The sequence below is a fragment of the Chelonoidis abingdonii genome, chromosome 3 (assembly GCF_003597395.2).
Source record: "Chelonoidis abingdonii isolate Lonesome George chromosome 3, CheloAbing_2.0, whole genome shotgun sequence".
NCBI lineage: Eukaryota > Metazoa > Chordata > Testudines > Testudinidae > Chelonoidis > Chelonoidis abingdonii.
Genome location: NC_133771.1, coordinates 112,387,310 through 112,404,743, shown reverse-complemented (window position 1 = coordinate 112,404,743; position 17,434 = coordinate 112,387,310). Strand labels below are relative to the sequence as shown.

General features: G+C 42.7%; 1 protein-coding gene across 2 annotated transcripts in view; it reads right to left on the bottom strand.

Moving 5' to 3' along the window:
- Positions 1-17,434, bottom strand: part of ADGRG6 (adhesion G protein-coupled receptor G6) — a 184,352-nt gene that overhangs the window by 82,509 nt on the left and 84,409 nt on the right. For both annotated transcript variants that reach the window (XM_032795001.2, XM_032795006.1), the window contains exons 3-4: positions 13,688-14,032; positions 8,771-9,394 (exon numbers count right to left, since the gene is read on the bottom strand). In XM_032795001.2, coding sequence (XP_032650892.1) covers positions 8,771-9,394; positions 13,688-14,032 — 969 coding nt within the window. The remainder of the gene's footprint in view (positions 1-8,770; positions 9,395-13,687; positions 14,033-17,434) is intronic.

Here is a 17,434-nt window from a genome sequence, read left to right as displayed (position 1 = left end):
TCTGATACTTAGTGCAAGAGGGTTCCTTTTGGCACACACAGCTGCAGAGAGGTTCTGCTACCACTACCTTTGCCTGCAGCTATGTTAGATGCGGAAAGAGGGTGTGTCCAGAGGAAGAAGGCATGACTGGGACACTTCTATGCCGCATCAATCCCTGGCTGCAGTTTTTGGCCTCTTTGGATTGTTAACAGCCAGTGTAAATTAGCACAGCCATAACAGAAGATCTGGTCCAATAAGTTTGGGGCTGCATTCTAAGGTTGCCAACTCTCTACTCGCACAAAACCGGACACCCTTGTCCTGCCCCTCCTCCGAGGCTCTTCCCCCTCTCTGAGGCCCAGTCTCCTCTCACTCCATCCCCTTCCATCTGTCGCTTGTTCTTCCCACCCTCAGTCTCTTGCTCGTTTTCACTGGGCTGGCTCAGGGGATTGGGGTGCAGGAGGGGGTGAGGGCTCCAACTGGGAGTGCAGGCTCTGGGGTGGGGCCAGAAATGAGATGTTCAGGGTGTGGGACGGGGCTCCAGGCTGAGGCAGTGGGTTGGGATGCGGGAGAGGGTGAGGGCCCTGGCTGGGGGTGAGGGCTCTGGGATGGGGCCAGGGATGATGGGTTTGGGGTGCAGGAGAGCGATCCAGGTTGGGGGGTGGAGCCAAAGTGTTAAGAGTATGGGAGGTGGCTCTGGGCTGAGGCAGGGGGTTGAGGTGTGGGAGAGGGTATGGGCTTTGGGCCAGGGGTGCAGGTTCTGGGGTGGGGCCAGAAATGAGGGCTTCATAGTGTGGGAGGGGGCTCTGGGCTGGGGCAGGGGATTGGTGTGAGGACTCCAGCTGGGGGTGCAGAATCTGGGTGGGGCTGAGGAGTTTGGGGTGTAGGAGGATGCTCCAGGATGGGACTGAGGGGTCTGGAAGGCTGGAGGGAGATCAGGGCTGAGGCAGGAGGTTGGCTGCTTTGGGGAGTGAGGGCTACGGCTGGGGGTGCAGGCTCTGGGATGGGGCCGGGGATGAGGATTTGGGGTGTAGGAGGATGCTCCAGGATGGGATTGAGGGGCTCAGAGTGTGGAAGGGGAATCAGGGCTGGGCAGGGGGTTGGGGCATGAAAGGGGTCAGAGGTGCAGGCTCTGGGAGGCGCTTACCTCAAGCAGCTTACCTCAAGAAGCAATGGCATGTCCCCCCTCTGGCTCCTACGTGGAGGCGTGGCCGGGCAGCTCTGCGTGCTGCCTGTATGCAGGCATGGCTCCCACAGCTCCCACTGGCCACCATTCCTGGCCAATGGGAGCTGCAGAGATGGCACTTGGGGCGGGGGTGGCTTGCAGAGTCCCCTTGCTGCCCGTACACCTAGGACCCAGAGGTTGGACATGCTGCTGCTTCCGGAAGCTGTGCAGAGCCACGGCAGGCACGAAGCCTGCCTTAGCCCCACTGCGCCACTGACCAGATTTTTAACAGCCCAGTCGGCAGTGTTGAGCGGAGCCTCCAGGGTCCCTTTTCGACTGGGCGTTCTGGTCGAAAATCAGACACCTGTCAACCCTACAAAATTCACTGAAGTCATTGAGAGTTTTGTGGTTCCCTTTAATAGGAGCAGTGTTGGGCTCATTAAAAAAAAACAGAAAAAGTTAAAAACAGTAAAAGGAGGAATGAGAAGGTAAAACTTTTAAAATTGTCTAAATGACATAAGAGCCTAAATACCATGAGAATTAGGATCCTACATCATTGCTGCAAATAGGATTTAGACACCTAAACCACCTAGATATTTTTGAAAATATTATTCCTACTCTGTTCCTGCTAGGCATGTGGTGTGGTTATTGTGGTGCTGAGAATGAGCTAGGATGAAGTCAGGTGCTCATCACTCAGCAGCAATGAACCCAGAGGTCATACACCAGAGTGGGATAGTGCTGGCTGGAGACCTGAGAGAATACAGGGCCAGGCTTAAAAGTATGCTGAAGTGTTTTTCCATGAAATAACTTGAAACCTCTGGGACGGTGGGATGAGTTACATATTTTTTATATAAGAAACTAAACTCCACCGAGCATCCTTTGCAAGCCACATGACATCCTGTGTGAAGCATTTTTACAAATATATTTGCTAATGTTAATAGGTTAATATAAAAATACCCTGAAAGCTGATCCCCTATTGGGTCTGTATCAGAGGAGGGTGGCTAAGTATCTACCTGAAGGTCACTGTAACTTCCCCTTGGCAATAGACCTCACTTTAGTAATTTTTTTTGAAGATAAATATGCTGGGCACTATGCTAAACACACCCTTTTTTGTGTTAATCAAGCCTGGTTTTGGCCAGACCATATCATCTCTCAGTGCTCAGTAAAAGAAGATATGAGGATCTGAATGTCAACATATTTTGAGCTGCTGCTATATTTTCATCAATATCACCTAAGCATGTCAACCCTCTACACATCTTGCTTAATTCACTTTTTGGACTTAAAAGGGATGGCCAGTTGTGACTGAACCAATTAATTTTTTGTATTAATGTGGGTATAGGATAAGGACATATACTATTGGTATCAAATGCAGCTGATGATTTTATAGTGAAATGAAATGCAGGCCCATCTAAATGATCGATAGCATTAGCGTGCTGTATTAAAAACCCAGAAAAACCCAGCACCACTATACAGTGGTAAGAACATGCACATGAATCAAATTCTGAATGGAATATTTAACCGGTAAAAGGCACAGTTCTCAAAAGAAGGTTATCTGCAGCAATTTGCTGCTGCTCATATGTTCACTAATTCCATTAGCAAATGCTGTCTGAAAAGTCTGTTAACTGCAAATGAAAATAGAGCCCTTTGCGGAGCTCAATAATACAAGTGACATTCACATGCAAATATGCTGCATTCACTAGTAAGTGTTCAGACTGCTTTGTTACTTAGCTTCTTTCAGCTCCTTACCAAAGCAAGAACATGACAGGATGAATATCTCTTTTCTGAACAAACCCTTGCTTTGCAATTAAATGAATCCTTATCAGTAACAAAGTAATCTCTCTAATGTTGCTAGTTCTTTGTCTGTCATTGATAGCCTGACTCATCAACTCTTATTTCAAAGGTTGGTTTGACAAAGAATTCTTTATTACTCAACAAGATGAGGAGAAGAGAAAAATCTTACAGGTGCATCCTCTGGGGTTTCCAGCTAAGTTTTTGAGGTGGTATTTCTCACAGTACTTTCTCTGAGGAAATGGTGTAGTTGGGTAACCCAGTAGTATTGTAATAATTTAGCACCCCTGGGAAAAGACTCCCTTGGAGTGCTTGGCCTTTTTGCACTCTTACCAAACAGAGTGTGGTGTATGTGGGTAAAGACTCTACTCCTGTGCTCTTCTCATTGCACATACGCTACTACTGATTTCCCAAGTAATTTCTTAGCTAACAAAACTTGTTGGGGGCAGAGCTTGTATCTTCACGATGTGTTTGTATAGTGCCTAGCACAGAGACAATGGGGTCCTGGTCCTGATTATGGCCCTTGGCCACTATTTTAATATTTTAAATATCAAAACTAATACATATGTAAAACAGAGTATTAATGTATAAAACGTGGGGCCACTCCCATGCTAGTCTGATGAGTATTCATATTTATTTTTTACAAAGTTTTACAGATGGGAGAAAAGGAACCTGCCATTGATATATTTCAGTGACTACACTTTGTTTTAAAACCTGGAATAATTGCATTATTTCTGTCAGGGCAGTATTAATATTTATTATGGTTGTTAAGCAATTAAAAAAATTAATCTCGATTAATCATGCTGTTAAACAATAATAGAATAACATTTATTTACATATTTTTGGATGTTTTCTACATTTTCAAATATACTGATTTCAATTACAACACAGAATACATAGTGTACAGTGCTCACTTTATTTTTGGTTACAAATATTTGCACTGTAAAAAACAAAAGAAATACAGTAACTCCTCACTTAATGTCCTCCCACTTAACATTGTTTCAAAGTTATGTTGCTGCTCCTTTAGGGAACATACGCGTTTAAAGTTGTGCAATGCTCCCCTATAATGTCGTTTGGCTGACTTTACAAGGGAGCATTGCACAAGTTCCTCTTCTCTGCCTCCTCCCCCTCCCTTGCTCCCTCCCTCCCAGCACTTCCCCCTCTGCCAAACAGCTGTTTGGTTGCGCTTAGGTCTTTCTGGGAGGAAAGGAGGGAGGAAGGGATTGAGCGAGCAATCAGGGAAGCTGTCCTCCCCCCCAGCAGGCAAGGCCACCTGGAACGCAGGGGCTTTAGGGGCTGCAGGGCCCTGGGCTAAGGGGGCCCCGGGGCCCTGGCCTGCAGCTCTAATGCCTCTTTCGGAATGCGGCCCTGCGAGCATGGGCTGGAGGACTCAGAAGGAGCAGGGACAGCAGTGCAGCCAGTGGCTGGAGAGAAGTGGTGCTTTCCCCTTCAAAGCGCCACTTCTCTCCATCCGGCTTTGAGGGGAAAAAGCCCCTTAATCCCCTGTATTCCAGGTGGCCCTGCCTGCTGGGAGGGGAGAGCTCCCAGAATCATGGCTCCCAGAATCATGGCCATGAGGGCAGTGCCATGCTGCACAGAGCCACCTGCACACCCACTGCACCAAACAGGAGCTGCCCCAGGTAAGTGCTCTGCACTTCCTGCGTGCCCGAGCCCTGAGCCTCCTCCTGCAGCCCCACCCTGAGCACCCTCCCACACCCTAACTCCCAGACCCCGCACCCGACCCTGAGCACCCTCCCACACCCTAACTCCCTCCCAGACCCTGCACCCACCCCTGAGCACCCTCCCACACCCTAACCCCCTCCCAGACCCTGCGCCCCCAGCCCTGAGCCCCAGGGGTAAGCCAGGGACACCTCCACACCACAGTACAGTACAGTACTGTATAGTATACAGTATAATGCCTTTTGTCTGCCCCCCAAAAATTTCCTTGGAACCTAACCCCCCACATTTACATTAAATCTTATGGGAAAATTGGATTCGTTTAACATAGTTTCACTTAAAGTTGCATTTTGCAGGAACATAACTACAACGTTAAGTGAGAAGTTTCTGTAGTATTTTTCAGTTTACCTAATACAAGTACTGTAGTGCAATCTCTTTATCATGAAAGTTGAACTTACAAATGTAAAATTATGTACAAAAAATAACTGCATTCAAAAATAAAATGATATAAAACTTTAGTGCCTAGAGGTCTACTCAGTCCTACTTCTTGTTCAGCCAAACGCTAAGACAAACAAGTTTGGTTACAATTTGCAGGAGATAATTCTGCCCATTTCAATGTCACCTGAAAGTGAGAACAGGCATTCACATGGCACTGTTATAGCTGGTGTCGCAAGATATTTACATGCCAAATGCACTAAAGATTAATATGTCCCTTCATGCTTCAACCACCATTCTAGAGGACATGCGTCCATGCTAATGATGGGTTCCGCTCAATAACGATCCAAAGCAGAGCGGACTGACACATGTTCATTTTCATTAACTGAGCCAGATGCCACCAGCAGAAGGTTGATTTTCTTTTTTCGTGGTTCAGGTTCTGTAGGTTTCTCATCTGAGTGTTGATCTTTTAAGAATTCTGAAAACATGCTCCATACATCATCCCTCTCAGATTTTGGACAGCACTTTAGATTCTTAAACCTTGGGTCAAGTGCTGTAGCTATTTTTAGAAATCTCACATCGGTACCTACTTTGTATTTTGTCAAATCTGCTGTGAAACTGTTCTTAAAATGAACATGTACTGGGTCATCATCTGAGACAGCTATAACAGGAAATATATGGCAGAATGCAGGTAAAACAGAACAGGAGACATACAATTCTCCCCCAAGGAGTTCAGTCACAAATTTAATTATCACATTTTTTTAACGAGCATCGTTTGCATGGAAGCATGTCCTTTGGAATGGTGGCCAAAGCATGAAGGAGCATACAAATGTTTAGCATATCTGGCATGTAAATACCGTGCAACGCCGGCTACAAAAGTGCCACGTGAACACCTGTTCTCATTTTCAGGTGACGCAAATAAAAAGGAAGCAGCATTATCTCCTGTAAATTGTAGGACTTATAGGCTCTAAAGTTTTATATCGTTTTGTTTTTGAGTGCAGTTATGTAACCAAAAAAAAATCTACATTTTTAAGTTACACTTCCATGATAAAGAGATTATACTACAGTACTTGTATGAGATGAATTGAAAAATACTATTTCTTTTGTTTATCATTTTTACAGTGCAAATATTTGTAATAAAAATAATAATATAAGGTAAGCAATGTACACTTTGTATTCTGTGCTGCAATAGAAATCAATATATTTGAAAATGTAGAAAAACATCTAAAAATATTAAATAGAATACCAATTGAAATGTATTAAACAACGCGATTAATCATGATTAATTTTTTTAAACACGATTAATTGTTTTGAGTTAATTGCGTGAGTTAACCGTGATTAACCGACAGCCCTAATATTTATTTTGCTAGTGACGTAAGCTTGCATAGTTCTTTACAATAAACAAAGACAAGCTCCATGCCCCAAGCAAAGTTAGAAAACACAAAACGTACAGCTCCTTTGGTTTATGCTGAGATTATCCAGAGATCTAGATGGGTACTTTTGGTAAGGAGTTTACATAATACAAAACCATTAAGATGGTAAGGAACCAGGAAAGCTGAATGTGAGAAGTCACTAGGAGAAGAATACTGTTCTTGTAGGACTATAATTGTTTCTGTGGAAAGCCAGTCAGTGTCATGTGTGTGTTGCAGGGGATGGTCTCTCTCTCTGCAGAACTGGAGTTCAGAAGCAGATTACAGTCACGTACAACGTATACCTCTATCCACACTAGGGTTGCCAAAAGTTTGGTTTTTGACCAGAAAGTCTGATTATAAAGAGATCCTGGAAGTGTCCAGTCAGAAGTACTGACCAGACACCAAAAGTCTGGTTATTGCGGGTCGGGGAAGAGGGCAGGTGCCAGGTCATCAACACACACCAGAGCCTGCTCAGCCAGGACAGCTCCTATCTGCATCTCCTGGGCAGGCAGGCAGCAGACTCTGCATCAGGTTGCAGCTCCAGTCTCAGCCTGGGAGCAGAGGGAGCCCAACTAGGGGAGAGTGATGGGTGAGGGGGGGGGGGGTTGAGAAGATCAAGTGACTAGGAAGGAGAGGGGGAGCAGCAAGCAACTAGGTAGAGGAGAAACTGTGCAGTGGGGGATTACAGGGGTGAGAAGAGGCAGGACCATGAGGTAATATTTGTCTTATGATGTGCAAAGAGAAGGGGAAGAACCAGCAATTTTAATCTGAAATGTTTCCTCTACTCTTAATCTCTTTTGCCTTTATTTATTCTCCTTTCATTCTCTTCAGGTTTCGGGGGGTGGTGGTTGTTTTTTTGGGTTTGTTTTATTTTGTGCACAGATGCTTTTTATGGCACTCTTCACAGACAGCACAATGGATGCACAGCAAATGCACAAAGCACACACTGCTCCTTCCTACTGACCAGAGGGTCAGAGACCAGAAGTGCAGGCTAATGTGCCAAGTTGTCAGTTCAATTAATTTTTTTCTCCAAAGATCACTGTGGATGGACTGAAGTCTACTGGATCTTTTCCCACTCATGATTCTCTCTCATTTCCTGTGAGAAGAATGCTAATAACAAACAAGTAGTTTAAAAAGAAGTTTGAAATGGAAATTATTTCAAGCAGCGATTCAGTATTTTGAGGGGACTGATTTTGGGAAGATTTCAGAGAAAAAAATATTGTATCCCCTCTGAAAGTTTCCAGGTATGCTCAGAGTAAAAAACCAATGGAAAATAATATTTCCAGGTACATTCTTATACCTTTACTCTATGATGACATTTTCAGAGTTGCATGAAGGAATAAAGGAGGTGACACAATGAGTGGATAGCTCTACTTCCTGCCTTGGTAGAAACTTGGAACACTTTCCTTCCTGGAGATCTAGACAATTCTTGTATCATTAAAATCACAACAACTATGAAAAGAATAGTACCTTTGGAACATCTTGGTAATCTTTTATTGCTGCAATATCCTTAGAGAGACACAGCAATGAGTAGACTTAAGACCTGTGAATTGGGCCTGAGTAATCTTAGCTACAAAGCAGGAGAATCAGGGTGGCCCAACCAGCTTTCTAATGTTCCCCATCTGCGCCTGCACTGAACAGAACTCTGGCACAGGAAAGAATATAACCTGCCTAGCTTTAAGCACTTGAGTAGTCCTAGGGGTGTTTCAAGGGCTTAAAGTTAAGCACATTCTTAAGTGCTTGCAGGATAACAGTCTTAGATTGTAACCTCTTCAGGTCAGGGACTCTGGTCTTTATATGTTTCTGTAAAGTGCTCTGCATGCCTATAGCATTATACAGACAGTATTATTTCTACCTATTACCCCTTTTAAACAAACACCTTTTATCTTGTTCCACGTCTCCACAATCAAGTGTATTAATTAACTTGTCTTAAAATCACATTTAAACTAATGAATTTATGAAAAGGAAAGATTGGAGAACTTTTATTTACTTCTCTTATTACTTTTGGTTATTTATAGCTTCTATCCTGAATAATATATATAAACCCCTCATTCGTAAATTTAGTTTAACCTCATTAGTTCTCTTTTGAAGTCAGGCTGGATATGAGCTTTGATTAAACTAAAGGAACAGACACACCCAGGACAAAATTAATTTTTCGTGGAACGGAGCTGGCAAGGCTAGGACAAATGAGTTTGCCTTTTGGGAAGTGCTGCTGTCTGTAACTCTAAACATGCAGTTTCTTGCTGTCATATGATACTTCAAGAACAATGCCATGGGGGAAAAAATTAACAAAAGTGATTCTGCCAAACATACTCACCACAACTTAAATTGTTTTCTGCTTTCAATGCTGAAGTTGGGATACTCCAGAAGTCATTTTCCCAGTCTACAATGTTCCCTTTCACATCACAGCTGAGGTTGGACAGCTTTTGGGAACTCATGGTGAAGTTCCAAAGACGAAAGTTGTATATGTCCCCATTTAAAGAGCTTAATTCATTGCTGTCAGAGCCCAACACCAATTTTCCATTGCCAGGGATAACCTGGCCAAGGGTACCTGAGCAGAGAACCGTGTGATAGATGCTCTTGCCATTTACACCTATAGTGCCAGAGAAGCCATCCCATACTATGCACAATTGTTCAAAAGTTTCTGCGAAAAAATCTCCATTTGAATTTGTCAGGAGGACACTGTCTAGTATGCACTCTGTGCCTGAGATTGATAGGAAGTGGCCTTTTGTGGTCTTTCCAAAACTGAGGAGTTCTGTTGACATAGGATCACGGTAGGAGAAAGCCTTCCAGTCACTGGCATCATTGCTGGCTTTGGTTGCTTCAAAGCAGAGTGTGAACTGGCTAAGCTCTGGCACTGGAACTGTTTTTGCCACAGACACAGGGTCAACATCTGCAGTTTGGGGGATGATGACTTTCTGATTCCTCAGAGAAACAGCAACTAGTACACACACATGCAAAAATCCATATATAAATAAATTTCAAAGGGAGATACAAATCGGTTTAAAGACAAAGATCCAAGTAATATTCAATAAGCCAAACATTTAGAAAAATGCTTTTATCATTGAACTGGTCCAGTATTGCACGTTATGATGCATTTAGCTTAGCAACACATTCAACCAAAAATAGGCAAAGATCATTTTAGTGCAGATAACTAATAACTCCTGAAGTTGAATTAAGTATGTTAAACTATTAACCTCTAAGGCTGCATTCAAAACTCATGGCATGCAAGAAGTTATTTTTACAATTACTTTGCATTCATCTGGTAATTTGTAAAAATGCATTAGGCAACACACTACAGTAGTAATTTGAAAACATTTAATTTGTTTTCATGATTTTTATTGACTTGTTTTTCATGAGTGCATTACACAACTGAAGCCCATGACACATCTTTGTAACACTGTAGCAGAGAGTGCCTCAGCTACATTCCTTGGCAAATCAAAGGTTTTTTATTGCCAAACTCAACTAATGGGTTTTTGTTGGATATGAGGATTCTGTTCAGTTTTTCTCAAGAGCAGTCTGTTTGAATGCTGCAAGCTAGTGTTCACAAATATTTATGCCCTAGTTCAGGGCTCGGCAACCTTTGGCCCCCTGGCGGGTTGGGCCGGTTTGTTTACCTGCCGCATCCGCAGGTTCAGACAATCACAGCTCCCACTGGTTGCAGTTCACCACTCCAGGCCAATGAGGGGGCTGCAGGAAGCGGCGGACAGCATATCTCTTGGCCTGCGCTGCTTCTTGCAGCCTCCCTTGGCCTGGAGTGACTCCTCCCCCCCCCATTGTGCAGCCTGTCACAGATAGGCTGGACCTCTGATCCCTTCAAAGGACCTGCTACCCAGTTGCCATAGTCACTTCAAGGATTTTGTCCTCTCCTTGAGGACAATAGCAAGTAGTCATATTTTAGAGATAGAAACTTGGTTAAGCTTCCCCTTACAGAACAAAGGCATTGTCATAGCTTAGTTTAATGTAATTGTATTAACATTATAATTAAGGTGACATACCACATTACAAAGTATAGTATAAGAACTCAGAGCTGGGAAAGAGGGTGAAGGTTATTTATACAAATACTATTCATTGTGTGTTTGCGAAGGTCAAGAATATTGAGGGGCATTGGCTGTGTTGAAAAGGTATAAGAAGAGAATAAGCAATGTTAACACATTCAGTAAATTTGTTATGTCACTGAACAATTCTGATCTGCCTTGTAATATGACTCCACAGTGCTGGGCGGGAGTGGTGGTTGAACATCAGAACTCCAGGGGCGGATCTATGTTTTTTGCTGCCCCAAGCATGGCAGTGAGGCGGATTCGGCAGCGGTTCTGCAGGTGATCTGCCAGTCCCGCGCCTTTTGCCGAAGCCGCGGGACTGGTGGACCTCCCACAGAAATGCCGCCCAAAGGCTGCCTGACTGCTGCCCTCATGGTGACCAGCACGCTGCCCCCCGCAGCTTGCCACCTCAGACACGCGCTTGCTGAGCTAGTGCCTGGAGCTGCCCCTGAGAACCCCACATCTCCCAAGAAAGTGAAAAACTGATATCAATATGTGTTCTGGATAGAGTGAGCAGAACATTGGAGTCAATGTTACCAGCAGATTTCTGTCCCAGTTACCAAATATGTAAGCAATTCATCATTTTGGTAAATTCCAGCTATCAGTACTTAAGGCGCTGATCACTGTATGAAGGAGAAAACAAATACTGTTGTTCCTTTTGGCCTGAGCAGTTAATCAATATTGAGGCCATTAGGAGAAGAAATTCTTTGTTAGAGAAGAAATTGATGATAGAATCAAGTGTATTTTCAGTGCAAGAATATACACAAAGTCCTGTTTTCCTGAATACAGCAGGAACAAACAGCAATTCCTTGCTCAGACATTCAAGCCTGCCTTTCCAATGAGTACTGTGCCCACTACTTATCTCACTTTCTGATGGCTTTTCCTGCCTTTCTGCCTCTAACACACTGACTGCAATGAATCATTCCCCTAGCATCTATGTTTTATAATCTATCCCAGGAAAGCCTTCACCCCACATAGCTTAGGGTGGGTCTACAGTACAAATGTACACGTACATTCTAAGTGGTGGCAGAGAGCTCTCCCGTTGACTTAATAACTCCACCTCTGTGAGAGGCAGTAGCTATGTGGACGGGAGAAGCTCTCTCACCTACATAGTACTCTCTACACAGGGGTTAAGGTCGGTATAACTATGTCACTCAGGGGTGTGGATTTTTCACACACATCCTGAGTGACGTAGTTATACCACAGTAAGTATGTAGTGTAGACGTGGCCTTAAGTTCTGATTGGCCTTGCTATATGGTTTATGTCCTAGGGTGGTCAATCCCTATTTTTTCTAGCTTTTATAACATAAACAGGCTTTTAATTGCTTCTTCTGTTTAGACTGAAGAAAGGGTGCCTAGTTCACCCATCAACTTTACTGAGGTGGCAGTTATTAACATCCTCCAGTATAACAAATATATAACTATGCTGCACCCAAACCATGCTTTATACCTGGATATGTGCCCTGTCTATGTACTAAACTGAATGAGCTCAGGGTCCCAAACTTTTACAAAGCGTGAACTACACTTTTTTAGAGAGATTGCCTGGTGGACCCATCTCCTCTCTCATTGGTGACTGAATAGCATCCCTGTAACAACTACAGTGATTGCTTACATGGACAAGTAATACTAGGAAAGCATTTAATGAGTCATATCCTCAACTGGTATAAATTGATGTAATTCTATTAAAATCAGTTGAGCTACTTTGGTTCACACCAGCTGAGCATCTGGCCCAGTTGCTGTCTTCATACAAAGTTGCAACTGGAAACAAGGAGAACCAGAACCCATATGCTCATCCAACTCTCTGTGGATGACGAGGGAATGCTCTGTGGACCTCAGTTTGAAGCCAGTATTATATAATATACTAAACCTCACCAAACTCCCCTGCTTTCTGAAGGGTCAGGCACCTGGCCTCCCTGTGACAGGCTCACTAAGGAGAATAAGCCTAGATCCATCTGTGGCTGGTTAATTGAATAAGTAGCTAGTTGGTAGCTGAATAGATAAAGAACATCCGCGCTTTATAAAAGGTTAAGTATGCTCAAACAGGAGCTTAGTACAGAGACACAAATTTCCGGGGGTAAGGTGGGGAGAGAAAGCGTTCCTTAGGGAACTAGGTGGGAACCTACTTCCCATGGTATCTCCCTGAACTGTCCCCAGAATACAAAGAGGAAAAGCACTAGAGGAGAGAGATTACATAGCTCTTCAGGCAAGGAGGTCTGGGAGATACCCTGAGTCAGCAGGGGAGAAGCCTGAGGACTTACAGCAGAAGGATAAGGGTTGTGTACACACCATGTTTGGCGTCAATTAAATAAACTAGACCTCTCAAGGGGCACTGTTCATGGTATACAAGGCTCACTGAACTTCCAAAATGCCCAGTAGGGGAAACTGAGGCAGACAAGTAACTGTAGCTCCACCACAGGCCACCAAGGAGTGCTCCTTGGGTGAATGCCTGCTATTATACAACCCAAATCCATCCTTAAACTAATTTACTCCCTTATATTTCCTTCCCTACCCACATGTATATTGGCCTGTGTACTTATTGTATACTAAAGTACATACCTTTTAAAACCTGACTTCTAGGAAACAAATTGTCTAGTGTTTAAAGATACCTCCATGTTCTGCATTTGTATTAATTTGTAAAAATCTAACTAATGCCAAAGCTGGGTAGTTAATTCTGTTACTTATCTAAGATTACCACAGGGGTGCCAATGAAAATACCCGTAACATTACAAAGGGTGTAACAGGATTTTCACATTACTCTGGGGGAAATGATGACTTTGTCTACTTATCATGTTGATGATAATAAGAATGATTTGAATATGAGAGTCCTGTGTAAGTAAGAGGAGCAGAATGTAAGAGTTGAGATCTGCCATATACATTTGAAAGGAGATTTTTTCCCTTAATGTCATCCATTCTATTGCATATATAATTTTATAACCACGTTACTTTGGAATGGCTCTCTTTCATATGAATATTAAAGAAATCAGTGCAACATTTTCTACCAAACTGCATTTTTATAGCCTGTCAGGGCTATATTTTGCCATGAGTTACTTGTGTAACACTACTGAAGTCAGTAGAATTTAGCCTGTGAGATCTCCAGATTCTCACTTCAAAGATTCACCTTACCACATACAGTGAGTCTGCTTGATATAGGACATGCTAGATAAAAGAGGAAAGAAATTCTTTATGCTTACATACCTCGGGTATAGCTGGCATTGAAGCCTCTCTTTTGGATACTAAAGTCACTTGCAAAAGTTATGATCATTTCATTTCCAGTGGAGTTAAATGATAATCCCTTGGCAGTGACACCGCAAAACTTAATCTGATTCTTCTCTCCAGTGTCTAGAGTTAATGAATCATAAATGCAGTTCGGAGCTTCTTCAATGTCAAACTCAATAAATGTTATCTGAATGATGAATCCAGGAGGAGCTCGGAGGGTCCACTTGCATGCTTGGCTGTTAGGGTAATCACTGGGAAAGCAGGGAGAGGTGAAGATTCCCGTGGGGTTGGACAGCGATATCCTGCAATCAGAGCATCCAAGAACTGTGGGACCGAAAAAGAAAAGGGGGTGGGGAAGGATGAGAGATATTGTAACGAACTAAAACATCAAGAAATTGATATAACAACTAAAATTTAAGTAAAAGGAGGAGAAAGGAAAAAGTGTTCCTTTAAAGGACAATAACATTGTGGGGAAACAATCACTAAAAAGGAGCACATATATAAGAAATACTCTGTGAAAGAAATACATAATACAGTTCTTAATACACAGTGGTATGCCATGCAGTATCTTTTTATATTTGCCTGATATACTAATGCAGACAATGTAAAAGCAACTCTTTCTTACTCTCAAACACACACATAGTCTTTAACTGAAAGAGTCTAAAAAGTCTACAGTAGCTACTTTTAAAATTGTATCAGCAACTTTCCAACAAATACATCCACAGTTCTATCCTGCTCTCCCCTTCTTGCAGAGGGATAATAATTTGTTGCTGGCTTATGTCAACAGCAAGTTATTGCACCGTTTCCATGCTGACTGGGTGGCATAAGTGGACTGGGAGAGGGGGATTGCAAGGGTAGAAGTGGGTTTTTATTCCCTCTTATGCCCTGCATGCAGACCAAAGGATGATCTAGCCCTTAATGATTCCTGTGAACACCTTGATATTCTCAGATGAAGAAGTATATATGAAAATGTTTCCCTCTTGCCATTCAAACCCCTCACAATATTATCAAAATCACTGAGAGATGACTCAAGTATATAAGACTGTCCAGTTACCTCTTGCCAAAAGAATACTGAGCAATTTAGGCAAAAACTTAAAAGGGCCAGATCCTGCCACCTGGACTCAAGCTGAGTTCCTTGCTCAGCAAATAGTTCTCCTGATTTCACTGGGCCCTGCTCTTGGAGTAAGGTACTACTCAGAGTGGGAGAATTTGAACCTTCGTTATTACATAAACTGAGTTAAGCAACAAAAAATGAAGAATTAAAACTTAGCCGGGGTCAAAACTTGCTGCATTTCTTATGTAACATCTAATGTAAATAAAGTATTAAAAGTCGTTCCAAAACAAAAAGAAGGTACTATTCTTTCTGTTCCACTAGCTAGCCTCTGCTGGATTCAAAGACTGATCTCTTCAATGCCATAACAAGTAAAAGTTACATTACTTTGTCAATAACAACTTCCTGGAATTTTAATAACTCACTAAAAGAAAAGCAGAAAGGTAATTAATTAACGCCCCCCCTTCTATGAAGAGAAGAATCCTCTTTTGATACTGCATCATCAGCAGACATTGCTACTAAACTGCACCTAAAATGCTCGATTAAAACTCCATTAAAGTTAGTGGAAAGACTCCCAAAGTGTAGGTAAAATACAGGATTATAAGGAAAGAAAAATGATAGCACTAGAAAAAAATATATGCTGCTACTAAAATACAATACACAGATACTACAGTAAGTGCAAAGGTAGTATATAGAGACATTTTAAATAATTAAAATGATAGTATTATTTATATCATAGTCATTCCTAGGAGCCTGAGCTCCTAAGATCCCATTGTGCTAGGCACTGCACAAACAGAACAATAAGATGGTGCCTGCCTCAAAAGAGGTATTCAGAATATTCTTAGGCAAACATTATCTGGATACTTTACAGGAACCAAGTCAATTGATTAACATTTAGACCTGTCAATTAACAAATGGAAGAAGTGTTTGCTCAATGCACCATGACTGTCGTAAATGAAATAAAGGTGGCTTTTTAGTGTATTGAATTTCTCAGTGTTTCCAATTCAAGTCCTCTTCGGGAGCATAAATTGATGATGGGATTATGGCAGGTTTCCCAGCTTTTGTTTGCAGTATATTCGTGGGGTGAGCAGTATGTTCACATTACAGGTGAGGTGTCCTGTAGGCACCAAGGATTAGGTGAGCAAAGCTTGATTTGGCGCCATCCTAGTATTGTACTAATTGTTCTGTACACGATGTCAGTCAGGGGGAAGCATTTATGGCCGGACATGTATCCAGTTCTTCTGTCTCAGAACAGGGGATAGGGGATCACAGGAAAAAATGGTTAGAAAAAATAAAAACTTCATTACAAAAAAAAAGGGAGCTAATTTTGGTTACTTAAATGCAACAAAACCCTGGAGTTAGCTTCTATTCCCTTTCATTCACAGAAAAAAGACCAAAAACTAAAAGCCAGATTAGTAAGAGCAAATGGGCCAGTGAACCCAACTTCACTCTCCAGAACTGGCCACCTGAAAGCTGTGCTCTCTGAACAATCAAGGAAGCACTGTATGCAATGCTGCCTGAAGCTTCCACTGGGATAGACAGTATGCAGTACACTTTTTGAAGTCCCTTGCCATCTGAGACAAACCCCTCACAATATTATCAAGATCACTGAGAGATGGCTCAAGTCTATTCAGACATCCAATCAAGGTTATTTCAGTGAGATGTGAATTTTTACCAACAGCAAGTTAAATTTCAGAGCAGGATTGACTGGCATCTGGTAACTGCAGGTAAGGTATTTTTGTTTTACCAGGGTAGCATGGGTGGCATTTTGACTTTGCCCTCATTCTCACCACATTTCCTCAGACCACATCCCATTTCTGGAGTTTACATGGGACCATTTCTGTGTTATTCATTGGTATGGCAGCATGCCAGCTAGGAGGTTTGCTCTGTGAGGAGCATGTGGAGGTAGGGTTTCTACATTTTTTGTGTGTGCTCTTCCTAGATTGAAGAGCCGTAATCAAATATTTGTTCCCCATGAAGATACTTACAGACAAACAAGTCACCTCTTGACATTCTCTTTGTTAAACTAAATAGATTGAAATCCTTGAGTCTTAGGGTGGCCAGATGTCCCGATTTTATAGGGATAGTCCCAATATTTGGGGCTTTGTCTTACATAGGCGCCTATTACCCCCTACCCTGTCCCAATTTTTCACACTTGCTGTCTGGTCACCCTATTGAGTCTATCGCTATAAGACATGTTTACTAATCCTTTAATCAGTTTCATGGCTCTTCTCTGAACTCTCTTCAATTTATCAACATCCTTCTTGAATTGTGGGCCCCAGAAATGGACACAAACCCAGCAGCAGTCACACCAGTGCCAAATGCAGAGGTAAATTAACTTTTTTACCCCTACCTGAGATTCCCCTATTTATGCATCCCCAGGATCACGTTAGCCGGTTTGGTCACAGCATCACACTAGGAGCTCGTTCAACTGATTATCCAAGCCCGCATCTTTTTCAGAGTCGCTGGTTTCAAGAATAAAATCCCCCATCATGTAAGTATGGCCTACATCCTTTGTTCCTCCATGTTGTGGCAAATTGCCGGTATTGTTCTCTGGGTCTCGAGCTTTCTCTTGTCTGGGGTAGGTTCAGGGCGATATTGCTTGCCTCTGAACCAGTTCTTAATCACTCCCCTAGTGTCCTTGGAGGAGGGGAGTGGAGAGGGAGGGACCTGGG